This window comes from Vulpes vulpes, chromosome 11, assembly GCF_048418805.1.
Source record: "Vulpes vulpes isolate BD-2025 chromosome 11, VulVul3, whole genome shotgun sequence".
NCBI lineage: Eukaryota > Metazoa > Chordata > Mammalia > Carnivora > Canidae > Vulpes > Vulpes vulpes.
Window position 1 is genome coordinate 61947932 of NC_132790.1, and position 27035 is coordinate 61974966.

Here is a 27035-nt window from a genome sequence, read left to right on the forward strand (position 1 = left end):
ACAGTTTGTCCCTTTTTGAAACTTTTGCTGTTCTTGGACCTGTTTGTTTAGAATTGCTAAACTATGGCAGTTAAGTCTCAGTCCCCAGGTGTATTGGATGCCTCTGCCCAGAAAAGGGAAGCCATAAAAGCTCAGGCACCTGGCTGGCCATGGAGGGAGTCACCCCGCACTGGCTTCTTGTCGCCTGTGGGTCCATCAACCTGGAGCCCTGTTCAGGTTTTCTCCCAGCAACCTCTGAGTTTGTCCTGGTGGAAGCTCCTTTTTCTTTTTTTTTTTTTTTTTTGGCTTTGTGCAGTAGGTTATTTGTGTCTGCAGAGGGCATCTGTGTCTGTACAGTAACATTTGGCTTTCCTGGCAGAGGTCAGCTATATGTGGGTGATGGAGAAGGGTTCAGGTGGATGATATGGGGTTGGGGGAGTTGGGAGGAAAAGGCTGATGAGGACATAGAAGCCTTCCCATAACTTCCTGCGCTTTGGGGAATCCTCATGTGGCCTAGCTGCGAGGGACTATCTGGTTCATGCTCGCTCAGGTTTTTTCCCTTATCCAGATGAGGCATCTGGGTGCCAGAGAGGCAACACCACTGCCTCAGTGTCACACAGCTCTCTGGATTTTAGTTCAGGTCCCCCAAAATTACGTGCTGGAGGGGCATGGACTTGCACATGTGTACTTTGTCAGCAACAAACTGGAGTGGCCTGTCGCATCCTCTGATAACCTGGGGGGCTGGGTTGTTGACCACAGTTAAGAGGAAGAGGGAGGCAGGGGAACCTTGGGCAAGGGCCTGGGGCCCTGGGCCAGAGAATTCTCTCAGCTCAAATGGAGAGCCGCCTCTGTGTGTGTACTTTCTCCTACTTCTTTTCCTGGCACCTCTTTTGCTGGAAAATTGACCAGGTTGCAGATTTCTCACTCCTCTGCTGAGAAAAATCCCTCCTTCCCAAAGTCTCCACAAGCAGAATCCAGGCAGTGAAACAGAGGCGCTTTCATTGCTCAGGACCATCCACTCTCACTTTGCTTAAGCCCTGTTTGTTTCTTCTGCCTGAAAGAGGCCTTTTGCTTGGTGTGCCAGGGTTTGCTGGAGCCAGAGAGCACCCAGGGCTGTGGCTGTTTTGTTCCTGAACCCCGTGGAGCCTCAGAAATGCCTGCGTCCGGTAGTCGGAGGGGAAGGCAAGAGACTAGGTGTCAGGAATTGTGTTCATGTTGGGTTTCCATCGCTTGTCTCAATTAAGACCTGGATTACTAGCTCTGTGACCTTTGGAAAGTTGCTGAACCTCTCTGAGCATTCTTTTCCTTAACTGTAAAATGGGGCTGGTAACAGTACCCCAGCAAGGAGACAGAGGTGGTGCTGGGTGGTTAGAGCTTCCAAAGTGCTCTAGACACAGGGCCTGGCACACACTACCAGCCCTTAATAAAAGTTGATATTGTTGGAACACCTGGGTGGCTCAGTCATTTAAGCATCTGCCTTCAGGTCAAGTCATGATCTTGAGGTCCTGTGATCAAGCCCTGCATCAGGCTCCCTGTTCAGTGGGAGTCAGCTTCTCCCTCCCGCCAGCCCCTGCATGCTCTCTCTTGAGTGCTCTCTCTCACAAATAAAATCTTTAAAAAAGTCGATATTGTTAAGATTTTATGCATTGCCTTACAGAATACTGGTGTTCAAATTGTGCACATGTAGGAACATTCTAAGGATCACTTCTACACAGTAAACAAATAATTTAGGGGGGCAGTTTGAGAGTTTGTAAAACTGGAGGGTTTGCTCTGTGCTTAGCATGGTGCTGGGTACTTGGATCCATGTCTATAATCTGTTTAACAATCTGAGAGATGTGGATATTATTGCCTCAGAGAGGTGGAATCTGAGGTTCTGAGACCTATGGGAACTCATCTCTCCTTTTCCCCCACATGATGCTTTGGGGTGGTTGGGGTCCCATGCTGGGTGGCCTCCTCTGCAGTGGCTGCTTCCCTCCTGAGTCTGATTAGATGCCTGGCCCTAATTATTTCTGATCGTTGAGGTCTTAGAGATCCAGACTTACCAGCAGAATACTGCATTATGAGTAAAAATGCTGCGAAACAACTGTCCTAGGAAAACTGATTTTGAAATGTTAGGGTGTCTCTCCCAGCATGATTCACCTGGCTGTGCCTTGGGGAAGGAGAGAAGAGTCGTCACCCCTCCCCCACCATCCCCAAGTCTCCCTAGAGGGCTGTGCTGTGTGACTTTCTTCAAGCTAGAAACTGGGTGAGGGACATGCAAGCCAGCTTTTGAGTGGTTTATAAATGAGGCTTCCTGATTCCTGAATTGTTGTTTGTGGGTCATCTTACACGAAATCGCATTTGGTGTGTATTGGTGAGTAATGGAAAGGATGCCGTGAGGTTCATTTGGAGCCATTTGGAGAGCCCACGGAGTGTGGTCCTTATCCCGGGAACACCTCAGGAGAGTGCTTCCGAAGGTTTTCTGTTGATTTGTTAGTCCTCTCCAGGTTAGCATCTGGAGTTGTAACTTGGGAGTTCAGGCCCTTTGGTTCCTATATGGATCACAGAACTATACCTTCAGAGCTTTAGCAGATCCTCAGCATCATTTGGGCCAAATCCCTTGTTGTTTACTCGTTATTGTTTATTGTTTATTCTGTGAATATTTACTTAGTACTCAGCAGGTGCCAGGACCAGCCCATGCTTTCAAATGCTCCCAATATGTGGGAGACATGTGTCTGGGACAAATGATGACAAAGGCATGGGCGTTGTGTCAGATACAGGGAGGCTTTTCCCAAAGTGCACTCTATTCGGTAAATGGCGTGCAAGTAGGTATCATGAGGAGAAAGGTTTCACGGTGAAATAGGATCGGAAAGGGTGGCATGTGAGTGTTACAGTAGAATCTGATTATTTTTGAGAATGTTAGATGTACCTGGCACAGAGGTGTGTGTCTTATGCAGATTATCTCATCTTATAGCATTCAGTAGTTTGGGTTGGCTGTAATTATAACTGTTTCTGTACTGATAGAAGTTCTAGATTGTTTTTTATTTGATTTTATTGATTAATTTAAAGATTTTATTGAGAGAGAGCGGAGCTAGAGAGCATGTGTGTATGTGTGGGGGAAGGGCAGAGGGAGAGGGGAAGCAGACGTGCACCTGAGCAGGAGGCCTGACACAGGGCTCCATCAGGGGACCCTGGGATCATCACCTGAGCCAAAGGTAGATGCTTAGCTGACTGAGCCACCCAGGTGCCCAGTTCATGGGCTGGAGATTGGTCTCTTCATTTCAAGGAGGGCTTCTGAATACAGTGGAATATTATTCAGCCTTTAAAAAGAATGGAATTCTGACATATGCTACAACATGGATAAACCTTGAGGATATTCTGCTAAGTGACAGAAGCCAGTTTCAAAAAGACAAAGTATGGTTCCACTCACAGGAGGCACTTCGAGTAGTGCATTCATAGGATAATAGAAGGTAGATGGCTGTTGCCAGGTTTTGGCAGGAGGGAGAGAATGGGGGTCATTTAATGGATGCAGAGTTTCAGTTCTGCAAGAGGAAAAGTATTCTGGAGATTGGTTGCACAACAACACAAATGTACTTGGCACTACTGAACTTTACACTTAAAAAATGATTAAGAGGGTACATTTTATGTTTTGTGGGTTTTTGTTGTTGTTGTTGTTTTTGTTTTACCACGACAAAACAAAAATATGCCCAAAGGAAGTCATACAGTGCGAATTAAAAATCACAGATTACGGGATATGATGTACCTCAAGTGCAGTGTGCATAGGAATGCACCTGCTTGTATCTTTAATTATTTTCATTGGGGTTTGAGATGAGAAAATAAATTGGAGTAGTTCTGTTTTACCTAAGAAGAGAGGTCTCTCAAGCTTCTGAAGGCTTTGCCAGTTGCAGCAAATAATAAGTGTACTTTGTACTTCAAAATAGTTGCTTGTGTTCCCTTTTGAGGCTTGAATGAGCATTTGCTGATGTGTCCAGAATACGTTTTTTTTTAGAAAGTGCTTATACTTGAGCTATTAGTTTGTGTGGTTTCTTTAAAAAAAGATTTTATTTATTTGAGAGAGAGAGAGAAACAGAGAGCACGAGCAGGGGGAGGGGCAGAAGGAGACAGAGAAGCAGACTCCCCATTGAGCAAGGAATCAGATGTGGGGCTCAATTCAGGACCCTGAGATCATGACCTGAGTCAAAGGCAGAGACTTAACTGACTGAGCCACCCAGGCACCATTGAGCTATTTGTTTTATAACAGTATACTTCTGGGTTGAGTGTATGACTACTGTAAATTGAAGCAAAGGCGCCAGGAGGCAGGACAGTAGCAATTTAGGGCTTGTCATCAGGATTTAGGCCAATTCCCTCACCTTATGGACTGTGAAAGCAAAAGTTGTAGAATCCATGGTTGCAGTCCTCTTTAAGAACTCTGTATATTTAAAAAAAAAAAAAAGAAATCTGTGTATTTAAGACTGCTTATTTAAAAAAATATATCGATTTGAACAAAATTTTTCTAGCTTTCAGTAGAATGGTGGCATTTTGCAAGGGGACAAAGTATTTCAAACTTCTCTGTTAGGATCCTAAAGAATGCATCTGAGTATAGATTACGGAAGATTTGAGTGAAGGTTCAGTCTGTTAATGTGTTTAAAACTTTTCCAAGGCCATGTTCATTATTTCTCTGGGTAGAGCAGTTTCCAATGATGATAAATTCATAGCAGCTCGGAAACTTCTCATGGCTGCATGGTTGCCTTCTCTGTGGTACAGCTCTAATTGACTCTCTGCTCTCTCTAGCACATTGGGTTGTTCTTGCATTTCATGATGATAAACATCCTTGGCCCACGTCCACCCAAGCCAGAGGGCCACATATGTTTAGCCAGGCTGCCCTTCTGAATTTATTACCACCCCTCCCACCCCAAGTAATGCATACAACTGTGAGTTTCTTAAAACTTTGCCAAGTTGAACCTTGTTATAATTTTTAAATCTTTGTCAGTCTGATAGATTTTTTTTTTTTTTTTGGATCACTGTTAAGTTTCCTTAACATGTTTGGTGTGTGTGTGTGTGTTTGTGTATTTCTTTTTTGGGGACTGGAGAATCTTTATATCCTTTGACCATTTTTCCTTTTGAGCTATTTGCTTCAGGTTTTTTGTTTTTTGTTTTTTTAAGATTTTTTTTTTAAAAATTGAGAGAGGCAATGAGCAGGGGGAGGGACAGAAGGGAAGAGGGAAGCAGACTCCCCATGAAGTGGGGAGCCCAACTGTGGGGCTCAATTCCAGACCCTGGGATCATGACCTGAGATGAAGGCAGATGCTTAACTGACTGAGCCTCCCAGGTGCCCCTTGCTTCAGGTTTGTGAATCATGTGCATTATTTAGACATTAATTCTACATGTCCCTGGTTTAATTTCACTGCCATTCTTGCTATAGCAGTCCTTCCTCACCTTCAAGTTTTTTCCATTGATCTGTTCATTAGTGAGAGCTATAAGGTTGTGGTCAGCATACTTGGCTGGAGCTTCCCCAGGATTATCCAGGGTCCAATCTTTAAGTTCTTAAATATTGGACAGTGTCTTTCTGTTGTCTTTGTATAGAACAGTAGCTTAATTGATTCATTGGTCATTTCTGGAGGTCTCTGGTCTGTCTCCTCAGGCCTCTGCTGCCCACAATGTTTTTGGGGTTCTGCTTGGGAATTCCAGGCTTTTTCTTATCAGGTTGCTTATCCATTTGTATTTGAGGTTTTTTTTTTTAAAGAGATCTTATTTATTTATTTATTCATGATAGACAGAGAGAGAGAGAGAGAGGCAGAGACACAGGCAGAGGGAGAAGCAGGCTCCATGCAGGGAGCCCGATGTGGGACTCGAACCCGGGACTCCAGGATCACGCCCTGGGTCGAAGGCAGGCGCTAAACCGCTGAGCCACCAGGGATCCCCATCTGTTTGTATTTGAATTACTGACTAGATGTTACAGTCTTACCTCTGGTTGCCTTTCACTTTTCACCAGGGATTTATACAGGTTCTCCCCTTCTTCCCACTTTATATTTGTGTGTTCGTTTTAATGAGAGCTGAATTCATTTATATCTAATAGGAACTCTTGGTGTATTGTGGTACATATGGAAGGAAAAGGTCACAGGCCTAGGATTGTAGTTATATGTCAGAACTGACTGTACTTTGTTGGGTAAAGTGTTAACTTTCCCATGTTTTTGTTTTCTTTCTTAAAACAAACTCTAGGTGTTTAACACTGGAGCAGTAATTCTCAAACTTTCTTGGTCTCAGGACCCATTAAAAATTATTGAGGATCCCAAAGAGGCTATGTTCATAGGTGTCACACTGATTCACATATGTTGTGCTAGAAATCAAAACAAAAATTTAAGCCACAAGGATACAGAAATACAGATTCCACTATTAAGCCTTCAGGGCAAGGTGTCACCACACATTGTGTGGTCTCTAGAAAACTCCACTATGCTTAGAAAGTCATTCTGACACTTCATACTGGTCTCAGGGAACGCCATGGTTCTCAGATCACACTTTGAGAACTGTTGTGCTAAAGTATGTCCGCAAATTATTGAGGTTTCCTTTATCAAAACTGAAGAATTTGATTGGAAATACCTTGACTTGAAGGAAACGCTTTTCAGAATTTGTGGTCTGAACCCTCATCATCTCAGGGCCCATTTTTATTGTCCTTTTTTGAGAGGTGCTACTAACTTACTCTTCTCTCTGGATTGTCCCATAGATTCCCTGTAAGAAGCCCCTGCTGGTGTGCCAGACCAACCGGGGGCTGTCCACCTGACTGCCCCAGACTCCGGCAACGGGGCCCCCGATGGCAGTGGGCACCTCCCCGTGAAACCTGCCAAGCTGGACGCCACAGCTCCGAACGACGACACTTTGGCCAACTCTGTGCCCCCTTTGGAGGCGTGCAACCATGCAGTCCTAGCCTGCAGCCCGGGCATCCCTGAGGAGCACTATGTAAGCGAGGCTGTGGAAGATGCTCCCAGCTGCAAAGGGTACCGGGATGCCTGCACCATCACCGGTAAGGGGAGCCCTTTCCTGTGGGGCGAGGGGGAGGCCTCAGTGAATGAGGACTGGGGGAGGCCGTGGCCACAGCAGTGTGTCTGGGTGAGGTGTGAATGGCCAGGGGGGAAATGTCTGAGCACAAAGAGTCTGAGCTTTGGGATTTTGAGACCTGCCATCCAGAACCAACATAAGGTGAAGACAAGCCTTTAGTGATGCTCAGTGTAGTTTGGTGCCTCCTCCTCTCGCTGAAGCTCAGTTTCTGATTCATGCATACAGACAGGTGTGGTGGAAATCACACATGGCTGCGTTGTGGGCTGCAAACTTGGGGAACTGTTTGCAGGGCCCTTCGTGGACTGCCAAGACTTGCACAGACATGGCTTCTTAGAGATGCCTGCACCAGTCACACCTTCCTCATGTCCCAGGAGCAGAGTTAATCATACTAGAGCTCTTGCTTGTTCTTTTCCCCCCAGCCCTGAGGGATCATCATTGAGACAAGTGCTTGGAGCCAGTGCACTCAAGGGCTCTGAGCAGACATGATGTGGGCTGGTGTGAGCAGAAGCAGGAAGGAGCGCTGTTAGAGTTACATCCAGATGCATTCCTCTCAAAGTTTGCCCCAGTTGTTGTCTTGTCTGCAGCATTTACTTTTTTCCCCCTGTTTGAAATAATGCCCAGTGACAGCTTAAAATGTGCAGATTCCAGCAGCTTTGTATTGTTCTGTTTCACAGATAAGCATTGAGGACCTCCTGTGTGTCAAGAGTGTCCTAAGTACAGAGGGGCACCCAGGTGGCCCAGGATCCCAGTCTGGGTGCCCAGCCCTTGTGCTGAGCTCTGGCCCCACGAATGGCCCTCTATCTGCTCATGCACGGAATCCCACACCTGCTTGCCTGCCCACTTCCAGAAGGAGACATTTCCTACGTCTCCTCTCCCTCTACATTATCTGTTTCCTTTTGCTCGTGGATCTCTCGTGTTAGCACAGAAACAAACTGTGACCTCTCCCTTTGTTAAAAGATTCATTGGTGGCCCCCACAGCCAGTCTCTGCTCCTCTGTGTACACACTACATTTTCTTTTCTGTTCTCACCTGCATCCAGTGTGAGCAGGCTGCGACCCCATCACGCCCCTAGCCCTGAGGGCCTTGTCCGGTGTAGGGGTCAGTCCTTAGCCTTCATCTTCTTGGCTTTTCAGCAGGAGTTGACACTGCTGACCACTCTCTTCTCCTGGAAGATCTCTCTTGGCTTCGAGTCCCCATTCTCCCATTCTCTGACTTTTCTGGCTGCTGCTCTCCCCAAGCCTGGGAATGTTGCAGGGTCTCGGGCTCAGTCCTTCCAGCCCCTCACTCTCTCATAAACACCCAGGCCTCGGGTGATCTTCCCCAGTCTCTAGGATTTAAAATCTGCCGTATGCTGACCACTGTCTAGCTTCTGTCCTTAGACTAAACCTCTCCCCTGGAGGCCAGACATGTTGGTCTGACTCCACGTACATCTTCCCTGGGATGCCTCTGGGCATCTCAGACTGAAACAGCCAACAAGGAACTGATGTGCACCTCTTCCTGCTTTTCCTGTGGTCTGTCCTGTCTTTAGAGACAGTACTTCTATCCTTCAGTCTCCCAGGCCAAACCCCTTGGAGGCATTCATGACCCCTGTGTTTCTTTCACACCCTGGTTTACTGGAAAGTCTGTTGGCTCTGTTTTCAGTGTGTCCAGAGTTTTATGGTTTCTTACCAGCCCCATGGCATCTACCCTGTTCCACGCCACCAAAGAGGCTTTTTAAACAGTCAGGTGATTTAACTCTTCTGCTCTAAACCTCCAGTGGACTCTTACCTGACCATGGCCTGTGGTGGTTTAAGTGACAGGGCTTTCCCACCCCTCTGACTATCTCATCTGTGCCCACTCCACCCCAGACACTTTGGCCTCCTTGCTAATCCTTGGACTCACCAGGAATGTGCTGCCTCAGGGCCTTTGTTCTTGCTGCTGCCCAGCACCTGGATCGCCTACCCGCCAACCCCTACTCTGCCCCATGTCCTCGTGATTCCCTCTTCACTTTCTCCAGATGGCATTACATTAGAGGCCTTTTTGTGAACTCCCTGAATAGAGTGGTCCACCATTTCCTTTCTCTTTCTCCCTTTCCTGCCATATTTTCCTCCCCAGACTTAGTCATGAGCTACTATGTGTTTTGAGGACAAGGACTTTGTGCAGCCCTGTATCCCAATGACTGAAATAGCACCTCATGTGGCCAGTGCTTGGCAAGTGGGGTCTATTACTCCCTTTTTTACTGGTAAAGAGAGTAAATCATGAGAGGTTCGGCATCCTGCCCGAGCTTCTTGAGCTCTGAGGGGTGATATTTGTATGTAGGTCATGATCCCAGGACGGGAGTTCTTAGCACCCCCAGAATACAGTCCACTGGGATGGACAGATGAGCGAAGGAAAATTGACAATGTGCCATGGTTGGCACAGTGTTAAGCATGGTCACATGAGAGCACACTAAGGGTGCGAGTCTTGGAGGGAAAAGTTTGGGGGAGGACCGAGAGGGCTTCCTGGAGGAGGCAGAGTCCCAGCTGTGTTCTCATTTGCCCAAGCATGGGAACTAACCCTGGGGCTTCCAGTGGCATCTGTGCCAGTGAAATCCAGGAAACATGCAGCCTGTTGAAGTAGTTTCACTTTCTCCAAACGTGACAAACAAGGACAAAGAAATGGTAGAATGTGGTGCTGAAACTTCAAACCCCACAGGGCGTGGTGCCTGGAGGCTGTTTGCTGGACATCAGTGGGAGGACAGCTGAGAAGCAGAGCTCAGCGCCATCCCGTTTGGCAGTGGCTTAGTAAACAGGAGTGTAAGCACAGGCCCCGTTACACACTGAGGGTGCTGGGTGGCCAGATGATGCAGGACAGTCTCAGGTTAAAGGTTTTCTAGATGGTCACTGAGAGGAGGACACAGAGTGAAAAATATTCTCAGAGAGCCCTGGAGTGTCCCCAAGAATGCACATTTGGCTCCAGGGGCCCTGCCAAGTGTAGTCCTGGGAGCCCACTTGGCCTCAGGCCTCTGATAAATATCCCCCGCCCCCGGTTCCCAGTGAGCAGCGAGATGAACAGCAGACTTTTTGTTCCTCTTTAATTTTTAGGCAAAGCCAAATGCCCAGCACAAAGCCCTGCTCCCCTGCTCCTCCCCCACCCCTTCGCTTAGGGATATCACATTTTGGGGTGCGTCATTTTCTCTTTGGGGTGGCTTAACAAAATGAGCCGATAGGGTGCCCAGGCTGCCCGGAGTTACGTAACCCATTGTGCTTCCAGGGCAGCTCGCAATCTTAGGATTTGCCCCAACAGGCAAACCGACAAAGCTGCTGAGGAAGGCGCAGGCGGGTGGCTGTGCCGAGGTCCTGCCCCATCTGGGTTCTCATGGAGAATCCCTTTTCTCTCTGACTTGCCTTTGGAGTCGATTTGTGTACATGGCCTTGGTACTTCAGTTCGGGCAGCCTGTCAGGGCCCAGCCTCTGCCAGGACTCTGCCAAGGCAGGCTCGTTCAGACAAACTCATGTGGTAAGTTTTCTGCTGTTTGTTTTGTTTGTGGTGTGGCCGGAAAGCAGAAGAGACCACAGGAGAAGTGGTGTCTCTCCTGCTCTGTTCTGCTTGGCAGGTCGCCCTTGGCCATGTGATGGGGAAATTGCAATATTGAATCATTGAAGGGCAGAGCCGAGGGTCCTTGGGGCCTGCTCCCGCCTATCCCCTCATCCCAGCTCAGTGGGGGCAGCACCGGGGGGCCGTGAGGAGCAGCTGGGACTGGGCCTCTCAGACTTCCACCACCTTCCCTTTTGGGGTGCTTTGCAGCAGCTAAATGGGGAGGGTCTCCAAGCCCCCCTCTGGTCTCTCCAGCTCTTCAGTTTGTCCTAATCCCGTGTCTTCATCCTGGTTCTCAGCACCTCACCTGGCATTTGGGTCAGCGAGGACTTTTTTGAAAGGTGAAGAACAGAGTTAATGTCTCTCTTCTTCTTCCTCTCTTTCCTGCCTTTACTTTTTTTTTTCATTCCTTTTACTAAATGTGCTTAGCCCCGTACCTCTGATCCACGCCTCAGTGCTGGGGAGCTTGCAAATCAGTTCTGCTCTGGCTTGTCTCCCCTGCTGCAAGGGCTGATCAGAGTCCGACGGTGGATGAGCGTCTGGTGTCTGTCCTGTGTTGTACGTGCTGTGACCAAGAGCTGTCTGGGCCCAAACCCAGTAAACTCCTGAGAGGGAAGCCCCTCTTGGCCTGTTGAAGTAGTTCAGTGTCTGGGACATATGAGTTTGGACAAGAGTTTGGGCTGTGACTGTATGTTGGGGGGCTATGTAAAGCTTCTTCAGGAGTTTTCCATGATTCTGTTCAACCAGTAGCTACTGGAGGCTAGCCTTTTGCGGGGCTCCAACATGAGAACTGGCTCTGGCCCAGGGCACTGGAGGCGGGCAAAGGTGTAGACGGCCAGCGGTGGCCCTACAAGAATTGCTCCCACTCTGCTTTGGGAGCAGCCCTGCAGGGGCAACCCCCCCCTCACAGGGCCTCCGTTTAGGATTTGTTCCTTTTCTATCACTAGCCTAAACTATCGGACTTGATGGCTTATCCTCTGAAAACATGCTCAAAGAAAATATTATGGATGTCTTTTATGAATTAAGTTTGATGTCTTGCTTATCAGTTCTTGTCTAGCATAAAATTCCTCATATGTTTTCTATTGAAAAGTTATAACTTCAATGGTGCTTGGCTGAATGAAACAGAAAAGAATGGAGAGTGAAATCCCTTCTTTCATGGGGTGAGAAAATGTGAACTAGAATCTAGGGAATCACACATGTTTTCTAAACTCATAACTTGGAAAGATTCTTTGCTGCTTCTTTGTAAAATCTGCTCGGTGTAACAGTTGGTTTTCACACATGGAATGCAGGAGGAGGGCCTCATATGCTGATTTCTAGAGCTAACATTTAATCTTCAGCAAAACATGCAAACATTCACATCTGTCTTTTAAATGTGCCATGTGAATGATTGTGGAGGCCCCCAACTGATCCTCCTAACCCCCCTCCGTCCCTCATCATTAGAGGGACACGGTCTTTGACATACATTATAAAATTTAGGTAAAATATATTCAAAAATAGTAAATTATATTTAAAAAAATTAAAAAGCAGTCTTATTTTAAAGTATTAATCAGGCATGCTTTTCAGAGGCTTCAGAACATTGATCCCATCTGCAAGTAGCATTCCTCATGGCATCCCTTCAGATGCTACGTTTTCCTAGTGGACTTACATTAACTTGATTTGCAGGTGTCAGAGTGAGGGTTGCTTTCTACAGGCTTTGTCAAGGTGCTCTTTTTTTGATGGGACCAGACCAGGGCTCAAGGGTCCTTGCTAACTAAGGGGCCAGGTGTGGGCCTCTGGCCTCAGGACCTTGGATTCCCTTTTGGCCAGGGTCTACTGGAGGGGCTTGCCAGGGCCTCAGCAAGAGACGGTGCAAGATGTGTTACTGGGCTCAGATGTTCCCCTATCTATGCTTACAGTCATGACTCTGGGAATTGTGGCCTGGAGAAACTTGTCTGTGTTCTCTGAGCCCCAATCTGGTGTGAACATTGACAGATTTGAGCCCCTCACATTGAAACTATCATGAACTGGAACTTTAAAGCTGTAATTAGACCTGGAGTAAATCAATTTTCATAAATCATGTATTAGTCAGGGCTCTCCAGAGAAACAGTACTAACAGGATATGCATATAAAAAGCGGTTTATTATGAAGAATTGACTCACAGGATTATGGAGGCTGACAAGTCCCAAGGTCTGCAGTCAGCAAAATGAAGACCCAGGAGAGCCTGTGGTGCAGCTCCAGGCCAAATACCGACAGCTTGCAATTTAGGGAGAGCCAGTGTTTCAGTTTGAGTCCAAAGGCAGGAAAAAGTTGATGTCAGCTCCAAGGCAGTCAGGTGGGAGGAATTTTCTTACTCTAGGGAGGATGGTTTCTCTGATTCTAGCCTTCACCAGATTGGATAAGGCCCACCCACTTAAGGAGGACAGTCTGCTTTACTCTGTCTACTGATCTAAATGTTAATCTCTTCCAAAAATACTCTCACAGAAACACCCAGAATAATGTTTGTCCAAATACCTGGGCATCCTGGGTGGCTCAGTGGATTAAGCATCTGCCTTCGGCTCAGGTCATGATCCCAGGGTCATGGGGATTGAGCCCCACGTTAGGCTCTCTGCTCAGAGGGAGTCTGCCTCTCCCTCTGCTTGCTGTTTCCCCCTGTTTGTACTCTCTGTCTCTGTCAAATAAATAAATAAAACTTAAAAAAAAAAAAAAAACACCTGGGCATCCCATGGCTCGGTCAAGTTGACAGTTAGCCATCACAAATGCTAACACAGGCTGACACTGAGTAGTTGCTCTGTGCCTGGCAGGCTTCCAAGCACTGCTGTGGAAACCCATTTTGTCTTCAGCACAACCCTGCTGGTGGGGGAGGGGGCACTTATCATCCACACCTTTAAGGAGGTGCAGAGTTGTCCTCTCATGTGAGATAGGGGTCCTTGGGGCTTGACCCAGTCATGTAGTTTGCTGAACCTATTTCAATGAACTTCCTCCATTGTGAAATTTTTAAAAAATAATTTGATTTAATTTGGGTTTCAAATTATAAAAATAATACATGCAAATGGTAACACTCAGATTGTACCAAAGCATAGCAATGTAGAATAGCAGTTACTCTGCCGTCTATATAGTTTAATGTTTTTTAAAAAAATCATTCTAAGTTTTTTTTCCTAAATTTTGGGACCATACCCTCTACCCTGATATGCATTTTTAAAAAGTTGACAGTACTACTTGTGAATGTTTCTTTAAGTACATATAATATTGCCTTATTCTTTACAATAGCCTCAGGGGCTCCTGGGTGGCTCAGTTGGTTAAGCATCTGCCTTTGGCTTAGGTCATGATTTCAGGGTCCCAGAGTTGAGCCCTGCATTAGGCTTTCTGCTCAGTGTGGAGTCTGCTTCTCCCTTTCTCTCCACCCCTGCCCCCACTCATGCTGTCTCTCAAATAAATAAAATCTTAAATAACAATAGCTACAAAATGTCCTATTGCTTATCATTATCATTTTTTTAATACAGCAGTTATCAGGTGTAATGTTCCTTTTATAACATACTTTTTAATTCCACCTTTATAAACTGCAAATGAATAGACCACTAAGCCTTCTAAAGACAATTTTAAAAGAACCAGTGTAATGCCTTACTGTAAACAAGAAGCTGAACAAACTGCTGTAACTTGGATTTCAGCTGGGACTGCATGCACATGGCCGCTTCAGGGTGCATGACGAGCAGTCAGGTCTGGCCCCTGCAGGTAGAATCACCATGAAGGTGCACCTGCCAAGGCAGCTGACTGTGTACTGGACAGTTAAGATCCAAGTGAGAGCCACTCTTTGGGGCAGACCCCTTCTGTTTGGAGCCTTAAAATTATTTCCAGGGTTTACACTTTAACAGTGCTCCAAGGAACATTCTTGCATGTGTATCTTTTGGGTCACTTATCTACGTGTCTGTAAGGTAACAGGGAGTGTGCATATAGGGTTTAGTCTAATCACGACACTGCCCTCCAGAGAGCCTGTACACATTAAGGGCCTAGCGTGAGTGTGAGGGAGTGGCCGTTTTTTGTCAGCTCTGGGCATTATCAACCCTTTTCATCTCCATTAATCAGATGGTCATTAAAAAGGGTACTTCATTTTATTTTGTATCTTTTTCATTATGAATAAATGCACCTCTTTCCTGTTGTATTTTATTTTCTGCAAACAGTTTGGGTTTTCTTTTGTCTTTGGTCACTTTTTCTAATTGGTTGTTGACCTTTAAGAGGTATAATTGAGTTTCTATTGTGTGTATAGAGGATAGGGCAGTGTGCCAAGATGAGATTCTTTTACACTTAAGAAGAGGAAAAATATCTTAAAAATAGTAACAGGAATTACTATTTAACTGCTATTACTATTTATTTGATATTCATAGGAGAAGCAGAGGGTGATAAAAGATTGTATAAAGGGGATTTCTGAAGTGGCATTTCCAAGAAGTTTTCTTTGGGAAAGCAGTATTTAAAAAGAAGTCTGTAGGAGTTAGCAGGGTGGGGATGGGGGAAGAGCATTCTCATCAGTGAAAGACAGCATGAGCAAAGATCCTGTGGTAGGAAGATTATGGATAGCTAGCAATGATAGAGCACTTACTATGTACTAGACATTATTTGAAGTAGAATATCCTTTTATATCCACCTGAATTTAAGTCTCATGTATTACTTATGCACCATACTTCCCCAAACCTTGGCCATTTAGAACAGCAAACATTTATAGTCTCACATATTTCTGTGGGTTGAGAATTTAGGAGTAGCTTAGCTTGGTGGTTTCTAGCTCAGGATCTCTCAGGATGATGCCAAAGGCTGCAGGGGATATCACCATTCCCAGATTTTTGTTTTTAAGATTTTATCTATTTATTCATGAGAGATACACAGAGAGAGGCAGAGACACAGGCAGAGGGAGAAGCAGGCTCCATGTAGGGAGCCCGATGTAGGACTTGATCCTAGGACCCCAAGATCACACCCTGAGCCAAGGGCAGATGCTCAACTACTGAGCCACCCATGTGTCCTGATGTTCCCAGATATTTGAACTACTATGCAATGAATACACTTGGCAGGAGAATTTCTGGAGTTGAAATTTTAGTCTTGATGGATGTTGCCAGAGAGGTCGTATTTTTGTATTATTCAGATAAAGGGGGTGTTGGCCCCCTGGGCCCCCTCCTGCACCCCAGGTATTAGCAAACGCCTTGCACTTTGCCAATGGAGGTGTGAGAACAAGAGCACAGATGGTCTCAATTTATATTCCTCACTGTACGTAGAGGGAGTTTTTATTTTTATTTTATGTGATCTGAAATAAATGCCTCTTAACAGTTTCTGGTTTTAGCCTATGGAATAGTTATTTCCATAATTCCATGTAAGAGAATAGTTATTCGTACTTTCCTTTCTTTATTTGCCAATGGTAGAGAAGGCCTAGCTGAGGCGGAAGGCTGCCTCACTGGATGGCCGTGAGGACCAACTGAGTCACTGCACGTGGAGTACTGAGCTGCTGGCACATAGTAAGTGTTCAGTTAGCCAGTTTCTTTGTTGCCTGCAGTCTATCGTCTATCCTTTGTTTGTTCATCTATGTGCAGTCAGCCTGGGGGAAAGCCCTGGGCTGCCCGCAGCTGGGTGGGTGAATGGAGGGTAGAGGGGAAGGAAGAACAGCAGGTGGCACAGTTGTTTCACATGTTGCCTTTCCACTCCCCAGTAGTTGGCAGGCCCCTTCCCCATCTTCTGTCTGTCTTGCTGTCTCTGAGATAGGCCCACGGCCCCTCTATGTGTTCTGGGCCTCAGGCTTACTCTGTTCTTTCTTACATTAGCATGCTCCCATCCCTCTCTCAGAAACGTGCTTATCTTTCACCCACTCATGGCTCTTCACTCATTTCTTCCTTCCTTTGGCCATCTGGGTTTGTTCTTCCGTTTTGTTCCTTTAACTGCTCTCCTTGTTCAGGGGCCGGCTCTGTGCGGAGTGCCAAGCTGGGCGGGATTTGGCTCCGGCTCTGCAGGGAGTGCCAAGCTGGGTGGGATTTGGCTCCAGTCACTGGGAAGCCTTGCCATGTGGCCTCTGGGAGGGGCAGGCCTTGGAGGAGGTGGAATTTATTGGAGTGTCAGGGAGGCGGAATTTGTTTCTCTCCCTGTCTAGTGGGAATGGTGGCTTTATTGGGGGGAGCAAGTGACAGATTTTTGTGAAATACTTGGAAAAGCCTGAAGCTCTACAGGAAGTCCAGTAGAACCTTCTAGAGTGATGGAAATGTTTCTCAATTAAACTTTTTAGACTTTTAGCATATGATCTCTCTCTTTTTTTAAATTTTTAGTTGATTGTAGAAGTGACTGGTATCTCTGCATCATTTGTAAAAAAATGATTTTGAAGATACTTCCCCATTACATTGTTGAATATTTTTTTTTTCATTGTTGAATATTTATCTCAAAAATTTCTTGATGAACTCTGGGCGCCTGGGTGGCTCAGTCAGTTAAGGATCTGCTTTCAGCTCAGGTCATGATCTCAGGGTCCTGGGATCAATTAGGCTCCTTGCTCAGCAGGGAGTCTGCTTCTCCATCTCATTCTGCTCCTCCCCTCTGCTCTTGCTCTCTCTCTCCTCTTTCTCTTTCTCAAATAAAGAAAAAATATTAAAAAAAATATTTTACTTATTTAGAGAGGCAGGGAGAACGTGAACAGTGGGAGGGACAGAAGGAGAGAAAGAATCTCAAGCAGACTTTCCACTGAACATGGAGCCTGATGCAGGGCTCAGTCTCATGACCCTGAGATCAGGACCTGAGCTGAAATCAAGAATCGGACACTTAACTGACTGAGCCACCCAGGTGCCTCACAAATAAAAATTCTTTTTTTTTTTTTTTTTTAAGATTTTATTTATTTATTCATGAGAGACAGAGAGAGAGAGAGAGGCAGAGACACAGGCAGAGAGAGAAGCAGGCTCCCCGCAGGGAGCCTGATGTGGGACTCCATCCCGAGACTCCAGGACCACGCCCTGGGCCAAAGGCAGGCACTAAACCACTGAGCCATCCAGGGATCCCCCACAAATAAAAAATCTTAAAAAAAATTTCTTGATGAACTCTTGGGGTCCTTGCTAGAAGTCTTTTCTTTCCTACTAATAGATGTTTCTTTTTATTAGATAATGAGGGAATTTTTTGGTGTGTGTGTAGGGAAAGGCCTCTTTTTACTTTGGCTTCAAGGAAGCTCAGTTGCCTTAGGTTTTCACTGAGTAGCTATTCTGTTAAAACTGTCCTTTCCTACTCCTGCCTCCTTCTATTTAGTAAGATACATAGAGTGCTCTTCTTTTATACTTATTCTAACATAGTTCTGTTGAAACCTTAGTGGACTTACACGGGGTTGAAGAGGAAATAAATGGATGTTGGCCCCCTGTGCTTTCTCAGGGTGCCATGAGCTTGCTCCAGTGAGAAGTCTACCCACCTCCATGTTTTAGCCAGAATAGATGCTGACAGTAGCAGTGTGGCTTCCTGGGGTGTTCTGGGCCTAAAGCATGTTGGCTTTGGGGCAGAGACATCTGGGTGTGTTTTACAGCTACAGCATTTACAGTGTGACCTTGGGCAGGTCAGCTAGTCTCTGACCTGTTTCTGCATCTCTAAAATGGGGTAACAGTAACAACCTCAGGGTTGTTGTTGGTACTCAGTGTGGTGATTCCTATTAAGTACTTAGTACAGTGGTGCATGGAAGGTGTTCAGTAAGGTTTAATGACTCTTTCTATTTAGGGCCTCTGCTTAATTCCCATTTCTATGAAGCTGCCTCAGCCAGCCTGGTTTGCCATGAAATCTGGTGCAATCCTTGCCCATTGTCCTCCCCCCGGCAGTTCACTGATTGATTTTGAATTCCAGAGGCAAGGAGCCAGGCTTTGGATCACCCACTGAGGGTGCCCTGTGCCTTATACAAATAGATCACCTTGCATTTGGTGATTTGAGTCTTTACATTCCCTAGATGCCTGTCCTGGGAAACAGACTGAACACACACATGCTGGTAGCGGTCAGTCTGAGCAGCTCTGGGAAGGGCTCTGATGTTTTAAGCCATAGTCCTGCCAGGAACTGCCTCAGAGCCAGGAACCAGTGGGCATCCGGTTTCCAGAGGACCAGTTCCGAGGACTTACATTTTCAGTTTTGCTTTCTATCTTTTAAATCTTCTCCCCTTCTTTCCTCTCCTCTCTTTGTCCGCCCTCCCTCTCTGCCCCCCCCACCCTCCCTCTTCACTCCCCTTCTCCTCTCCTTCCCCTGCTCCCCCCACCATAAGAGAAACCGTTTCTTTTTTCTTTTAAAAAATATTTATTTATTTTGAGAGAGAGCGTGCACGTGTACTAGTGCATGGGAGGAAGGGCAGAAGGAGAGGGAGAGAGAGGATCTCCAGCAGACTCCCCACTGAACATAAACATAGAGCCCAACCTGGACCTCGATCTCACAACCCTGAGATCTTGACCTGAGCCAAAATCAAGAGTCGTTGCTTAACCAACTGAGCCATCCAGGTGCCCGTTTTTTTCTTTTTCTAAACATTTTAAAGCAGAGGTGGATCTCAGCAGGCAGACTCTGGAAGCTGTGCCACATTCAACCAGAACCACTTAGGTAAAGACAACAGGTTACAGGCTCTGCTGGGTTAATGTTCTTTAGTGCTTTTCTGGCACACAGAGGAGATGAGGTGGCCTGTGGTAAACGAGTCCTTTCTCTTGTCTGGGTAACAGGCACCCTCTTCTGTTACCTGACCCATCCTGGGATAATACAGGAGGCTACCTAATGCTGATTTATGATACGCTGGGGTCTAGTTAGAAGAGGAAGATTAGCAAAGGTGTTTCCCAGACACGCCGCTGAGTGTGCAGGTGAGCGAACAGACAAGAGAAGGAACTGGACCTTAAGCACTGTGTATGCAGTCAGTAGGTCTAGAGAATTCTCAGATGCAGCTAACTAGGAAGGGATCGCTGAGCATTAGGATGTGAGCTCTGGAAGTCTTCAGAGCTGACCCCCGGGAAAGAGAAGGAAGGAGGAAGAGCATGCAAAGAACTGGCCACTCATCCTCTGGGATACTGGAAGCTGCTGGAAGGTGGTTTTACCCTGAGTTATGGCCCTGTGGAGAGGCTGTTTCAGACCTTACCCATCCTCTCTCATCCTCCCACCCCTGCCACCCCAGCACTGTGGCAGAATAGGAGATGAGGTGATGGGCATGGTGGCCCCCCTGAGCATGGGAGTCCTCAGCCTTCTGGGCCTTTCCACCAGCCCCATGGTACATTGTGATTTCCCCTAGTGCCTCTGGGAGCCCAGGTACAGGGCAGGGTGAGGTGGACACTTGTTGTCCTGCAGAATTGGGTTGGGTCTGCTGTGCACCATGAATATACCATGGATGGAGGAGGGTAGTTGAAGCAAAAGGCTGTGGGATTCAAGCCGTAGGGAAGGGCATGATGAAGGCAAAGTGGAAGGGTCCACGGGGTAGTGGTCTTGATGTGGTGTAGTAGGGTTAAATGAGGGAGCGCTATGAGGGGAGGGGGCTGGAGGGGGGTGGTCCTTGTCAGGGAGGGGGCCTCTGAATTTCAGATTTCAGAGATGGCCCAGGTGTGGCTGGCAGAGGTGGAGCGTGCAGTACAGGGAAGGAGCTGGGAGGTGCTGACGGCAGCCTGGGTGACCCCCTGAGCATGGTGGGGAAGATGGCTGCAAGCCCCATGCCAAGACTGGAGGGACTGGGAAGTGGAGAGATGAGCGTGAGCACAGGGTGGTGTGAGTCTCAAGTGAGCAAGGGTAAGAGCAAGTGGAAGAAAATGAACCAGTTGTGGCTAGAGGAGCCGGAGAATGCCCACACTAACTCCAAATCAAGTGAACCAGCTCAGGGCAAGACTTGAATGTTCATCTTCTAGAAGTTTTTCAGCCTTCCTGGATCTTGATCTGTGTGATGGAACATGTGTGTGGGCCAAACTGAACTTTCCTAGTGGGAAAGTTCTCTCCCTCTTCCTTCTTGCTTCGTAATGATTGGGAAGATGACGATAAGGCTATAAGCGTAGGGGCATGGCGACCCAGACATTCCTTCACTTCTCTCGTTGGGTTGAAAATGAGAACGGAATTCCTAACATGCTCACTTTCAGCTTATCTGATAAATATCAGTGTATTTCTTTTCCTATACCAAGAAAAACCGAAAAAACAAAACAAAACAAAACAAAACAAAAACATGAATTCAATTAAAAAAAAAAAAAGACAAAAAAAGAAAAAGAAAAAGCGTTACACCTGTCAATTCAGATTATCCTAACTGCAGGTGTGAACTCCATTGCTCAGTGTTATTTCAGGTCCATTTTTTCCTATTGATGTGGGGGTCTGTGGTGAGTAGAAATGGGAAGGCACAGATCTGAGCTTGAGAAAGGGTGTGGAATTCTGATGCCCAGGCTCCTCTTACCTGCCTGGGAGGCTGGGAGTGCCCCGCTTCCCCCCACAGGTGTGCATGCAGCACCCTCTAGTGGATCAGGGAGCCACCAGCAACAGGAGTGGCAGCCTTAACCCAGAGACCAGAATACCCACAGTGTCCTGGGTTCACAGCTTCCGAAAGGGACTGAAGGGAAGAGGAGGTTAATTGTCCAGAGAATCCAACACGTAAGGCAGATAGCTTCAGTTGTGTAGAACAAAACAAGTCTCCGTCCATCCCTCCATGCCTCCTCAGTCTTGTTCCTTCCACCTTTGTTTTAGTGATCCTCATCTGCTGTTTGCTGGAGTTAATTCCAGAAATTGTTTTTGCAAGTGGGAGGGTATTCTGAGAGCCAAGTGTGATCATGCCTTTCCTGTTTGGACCGTTAGGAGATTCTTTTTTAAATTTTTTTAAATTTTATTTATTTATGAGAGAGAAGAGAGAGAGAGAGAGAGAGAGAGAGAGAGAGAGAGAGAGCGCGCGCCAGAGACACAGGCAGAGGGAGAAGCAGGCTCCGTGCAAGGAGCCTGACGTGGGACTCGATCCGGGGTCTCCAGGATCACACCCTGGGCTGAAGGCGGTGCTAAACAGCTGAGCCACCTGGGCTGCCCAGATTCTTTTTTTAAAAAAAGATTTTATTTATCTATTCATGACAGACAGAGAAAGAGAGGCAGAGACACAGGCAGAGGGAGAAGCAGGCTCCATGCAGGGTGCCCAATGCGGGACCCGATCCCGGCACTCCAGCATCACGCCCTGGGCCAAAGACGGGCACCAAACCACTGAGCCACCCAGGGATACCTGTTAAGAGATTCTGATGGTGGTGTGATTTCAATGATTTATTCTTCTAGCTCTTAGTCATCGTACTTTAGTATTTTACTTTATGTACTTTATGTATATATTTTAAACTGAGTCAGATTTTGCTGGGTAACAAACCACTCCCATATCCACAGTGGCTATTGCAATGTTTATTCCGAGATCGTGGGTATAGGTCACCTGAGGATTGCCTGGGCTTTAATTCAGGTCAGCTCCCCTTATCTCTCATTTGAGGAATTCGGCTCAAGGGACAGGAGCTGTCTCAGGCCATACTTTCCTCCTGTCAGAGGACAGGGCGTACATGGACAAACTCAGCCAACACTTTCAGAGTCTCTGGTTGGATATGCAGCAAGTGACGGCCACTCACATTCCAAATTGGCCAGGGCAAGTTCTGTGGCCCAGCTCAAAGTCACAGAACTGCAAAGTGAACTTTGTTCACAGTGAACCCAAACCAAAGCAAGGGTAGGTAGTGAAGGAGGAAGAATTGTGAATAAAACAAATAGCTGAATTTTAGAAGATCCTCAAATGGCTGAAGCCCACAGGTGGCCATCGGGAAGCCTCAGGGGATCAGCGATCTCTCCTATGGCCTGGAATAGGGGTTGGCAGACCTTTCCCTCAAGGCCAGAGAGTACGTATTTCAGGTTTTTGGGTCATGGGATCTGTGCAGCAACTCCCGGCTTCTACGGTTGTGGATACAAGCAGCTGTAGACGATACCTAGAGGAATGGGTGTGCAGCTGGGTTTCAGTAAAATCGTTATTTATGAATATAGGCAGGGGCTGGATTTGACCATGGATCATAGTTGGTGGACTCCTCGTTTAGAGTCAAGCCCTGATTTCTATCAGGCTGTCAACAATAAGAGAGGAATCCCCCCTTGTTAGTTGGGAGGCTGCTGTTGAGTCCAATAATACCCCACCCACCATTCAGCATTGTTAAGCTGTAAACAGTGTTCTGTGGCATTGAATTTTCTAGACAGCCAAAGCTTATTGTCTCTAAGTATGAAACCTCATTTGCTTAACTTAGTTTCCATGAAAATTTCTGTAAAGGGAGTAGAAGATCCTTGGTCCTTCCAAGGATGATGGGGAAGGCGATTTAACCTTCCTGGTGGATTCAGTATTATCTTTCACAGTGTTTTTGGCAGAGGACTTTGAGGTGTGCCTAAGTAGGGGCAGTAGGTGTGCTCAGTGACCCTACTTTCCCTACTTTCTCTTGTGGTTATATTTTTGTATGTGTAACCACTTCATTGAGATATAATTCACCCATATAGAATCTATAACTTGATGGCTTTTAGCTTGTTCACAGGGTTGTGCAATTATTACCACAAATCAATTTTAGAACATTTTCATCACCCCCAAAGGAAACTCCAGATCCTTTAGCTGTCACCTCCAATCCGCTCCCATCTACCCCCTCCCAATGTGGCTGAATTTTTAATGAGCTTTTGAAGGTCACCTCTTGGAATCTGCTGCCCTTGTTTCTTGGCCCTAACAGGCTCAGCCCTGGCCTTGGAGAACAGAGTGAGGGAGCTTCTTAATGCTCATAGTGCTCTGCAAGTATACACCCAATAGAGACTTACATTGCCTCTAACATGTGTGCATCAGAACTATATCACCTGATAATATAGCTTTAACTTTTGTCTTTTATTATACCTGGTTATTTGTATTCTGCTTTGGAGGAGTTGCCCTTTGCAATTTTCTGCTTTTTGAATATACATGTGTGTTGGTTTGAGACCTGGTCAAGTAAAGTGTTTCACACTCAAGTGTTTTATTCGTTTTATCTATTTTGCCTAACCGCTTATTGTTGGGCTGTAGTCATGGTTTTAGGGATGAGTTTTTAGTCTTTTAATATCCAGATGATCTCACTTCATGTTTTGAAAAAGTAACCATTGTTCGCCTATAACCAGAATTTCCTGCCTAGGAAATAATTTAGATGAACAATAAAGCAGCAAACTGCATTTAATGGAAGAGGCACAGTAGGCATTATGATTTTACAAAATTGTGTTCTATTAATAATATAAAGTTTTCCTGATTCAACATCTGACTGTTTATCTCAGAGTTTAACCTTCAACACTAATTGACTTTCATTCCATAGTAAAAGCTAATTTTAGGGAGGATGTGGACCTAGAACTCTGGCAGCTCCTCAGGTCAGGCTGCCTTGAAAGCTTTAGAGAGGGTAACTATAAGTACCGGGTTTTTGGAAAACAGAAAGCAATTGTAAGTGTAAAAAGTTAAAAATTTCATAACAGGAGAGATTGCACCTGAACCTACAAATTAGAGCGACAAGAGTCAAGAGGTAAAGAGGGAGATTGGTGAGATAAAGTATAATCTACTTTATTTTTGTTATGGAGAATCAGAAAAATATAGCTTTACCTCCAAGTGGCTTAAAGGTAACTACCCATATCAGTAAGGATTGGGTTTGGCTGCACAGAACAGCGGCTTCACCTGATAGGATTTATTTAGTGATGGTAGCTCTCCAGGAATGTTTGTGTTATTATTACTGTTGTTTGTTATCATTGTAAAAAGTACAGCTGGATCCCTACATAACTTTCACACCCAGTAAAATCCAGATCACTCGAAGATAGAATGTCAAGAATGAAGCCATAAAAGTGGAAGAAGTAAATTATTACTGGACATTTTAATAATTTGAGGCTGGCAGCGCCATGCTAAAGCCTGATATGGAGGCTATAACTATAAAAGAATGATGGATCACTTTGACTATTTAAAAATTAAGACTTACACAGGGATTCTTGCTGTAAGACGATGTGCCTGCTCCTGAAAAGCTTGCATGTTCTGCAAAATTGTCGGCCAGAAATAACAGGAATCATTCGGTGACTTTGTAACCAGAACATTAAACAGTACAAAGCACAAACGGTACGGTGGGAGATAAGTTGAGGCGGACCAAAGGCTAGGAGGCATGCAGGAGGGGGAGGGTCTGGGGCCTTCAGCTCCCATGAAGGGGGGCACAGGAGATGCAGCCTCTGCAAGCAGAGAGCCATGCAAGGCTGCGACACACCTTCTTAGGAATAGAGCTCTACTTGGAGCACATATTTTAAACCTCTTTAAAATAGGGCTGAAAGGGCTCCTGCCTGTGCAATATAAGAGCACTTCCCTACTTACCACTGGCATATGAGCTCCCAGTAGAAAGTCCTGTAGCAGCACATAAGGCTGTGTGGGGAAAGCCAGAAAACACGAGTAGGCTTGCAAGACCAGGGACAAGGTGGGAGGTGAGTGGGGCGTGGGAACAATTGCATTATATTTGATAGACAAAGGGTTAATATAAAGTTCCTCTGTGTATATTGGCAGTAAAGAAGAGATAAGCAAGAAAAAATATTTATGAGCATCCTGTAAAAGAACTATTAATGGCCAATATGTCCATGAAAAGATGTTGAGTATTATTAAGAAATAAATGCTACTGACCAGCATGTACATGAAAAGGTGTTCAGCATCACCAGTCAGGAGGGAAATGCAAACCCAAACCACAACGAGAGATCAACTCACAGCTGTTAGAAGGGCCAATATGGGAAAGACAAGAAACAGCTGGTGTTGGTGAGGATGTGGCGAAAAGGGACCCCTTGTGCACTGTTGATGGGAATGTAGATTGGTGCAGCCACTAAAGAAGGGATATTTATTTCAGTGATCTTTAACTGCACAGATATGAAATGTTTATGGGTGAGGAATTACATAACTGTGAATTGTGGTATATGCTGAAAGTGGAATCCTACTCAGCCCTTAAAAAGGAGGTGGATCAGAATTTATTGCCTTGGAGAGATGCTAGTGATAAATTGATAACATCGCCAGTGAATTTTCCAAGGCATGTGGAGGGGAGAGAAATAAAATCACAGGAAATAGAAAAGAGATTTTTCAGAGTGTTTTGGAATTAATGACTGTGTCCGGTGCTTTTGGACGCTTTTCTTCCTTCTACTCCTTTTAAATCTCTGGCAAACTCACCTGTGAAATTCTCATCGATCATCAAGTACTGGTACCTCTGCCTTCAGAGTGTTTCCTGAATCTAGCCACTTCTACCTGCCTGTGTCATTCTCGCCTGGACTGTAGCATCCTGGCTTAGCCCCAATTGGGAGTCCCTTCAATCTGTCCACACAGCAGCCAGAGAGACCTGTTTAATACTTGAGTCAGATCATGGCACTCTTGTCACAGTAAGTTCAGACCTCCTGCCATGTACTAAAGGTTCTGGGAGCTATGGACTGTCTCCCCTCACCTGCATTGCTCTACCTCCCCTGGCTCCAGCCACACAGGATGCCGCTGGCCTTTTTATTTTATTTTTTTATTTTACTCTTCCCTGTGTTAGAACACTGTACCCCTAGATATTCATTCCAGTTTCTGCCCCAGTGACCTTTCCCTAGAAATGAACAAATAATTGATATTTGTGGCTTTATAATATTCCATCGGGGATCCCTGATGGAATAGGGATCAGCGGTTTAGCACCTGCCTTTGGCCCAGGATCCTGGAGTGCTGGGATCGAGTCCTGCGTCGGGCTCCCTGCATGGAGCCTAGTTCTCCCTCTGCCTGTGTCTCTGCCTGTCTCTCTCTCTTTCATGAATAAATAAATAAATAAAATCTTTTTAAAAAATTCCATTAAGTTGGTATGATTTACGTAGATACTGCCCTTTTGCTAGACATGAAGGTTGTATTTGGCAATGCAGTGAATATCTTTAATTTTTAGAATTAAGAATTTTAAAATTCAAATATAACTTACAGCATTAGTTTCAGGTGTACAATATAATGAGCCAACAGTTCTTTACATTCCTCACTGCTCATTGAGATCAATGTACTCTTAATCTGCTTTATCTATTTCATCCCCCACCACCTCTCCTGTGGCAACCACCAGTTTATTCTCTGAATTTAAGAGTCTGTTTTTTGTTTATTTTTTTGCAATGAACATCTTTTAAAAAGTGTGTTGAAGATGGGACTGTTAACATATAGGAAATGTGCATAAATAATTTACAGGTATTATGACCCCATTTGTATTTGATGAGCTTTTGTCGTTTTAACTTCGGATCTCCTAAGTAGTTGGCCCAAGTTAGGGTGATCATTGTTCAGGCAAGGACAATTTTTAACAGCTTTGTCGAGGTATAATTTACATAACCATATAATTCCCCCATTGTAAGTATGCAATTTGGAGATATTTTGAGTAGATTTAGAGTTGTACTACTGCCAGAGTAGCTGTACCATTTCCCATTCCCGCCTGCAGTGTGTAAGGGTTCTAGTTGCTTCACATCCCCTCTAATTCAATCCACTGTGTGTCTTTTCTGTTATAGACATTTTAGTGTGTAGTGGTATTGCGTTGAGGTTTA

General features: G+C 45.7%; 1 protein-coding gene across 12 annotated transcripts in view; it reads left to right on the top strand.

Moving 5' to 3' along the window:
- Nucleotides 1-27035, top strand: part of TRAK1 (trafficking kinesin protein 1) — a 183427-nt gene that overhangs the window by 56294 nt on the left and 100098 nt on the right. For 7 of the 12 annotated variants that reach the window (XM_072726559.1, XM_072726567.1, XM_072726557.1 and 4 more), the window contains exon 2: nt 6680-6976. Coding sequence is in view for 5 of the 12 variants with exons in the window: in XM_026000944.2 (XP_025856729.2) it covers nt 10397-10487 (91 nt within the window). In the remaining 7 variants the exon portion in view is untranslated. Of the gene's footprint in view, nt 1-6679; nt 6977-10109; nt 10488-27035 lie in introns of those variants that run through there. The other 5 variants (XM_026000944.2, XM_026000946.2, XM_026000943.2 and 2 more) reach the window with 5 other exon arrangements.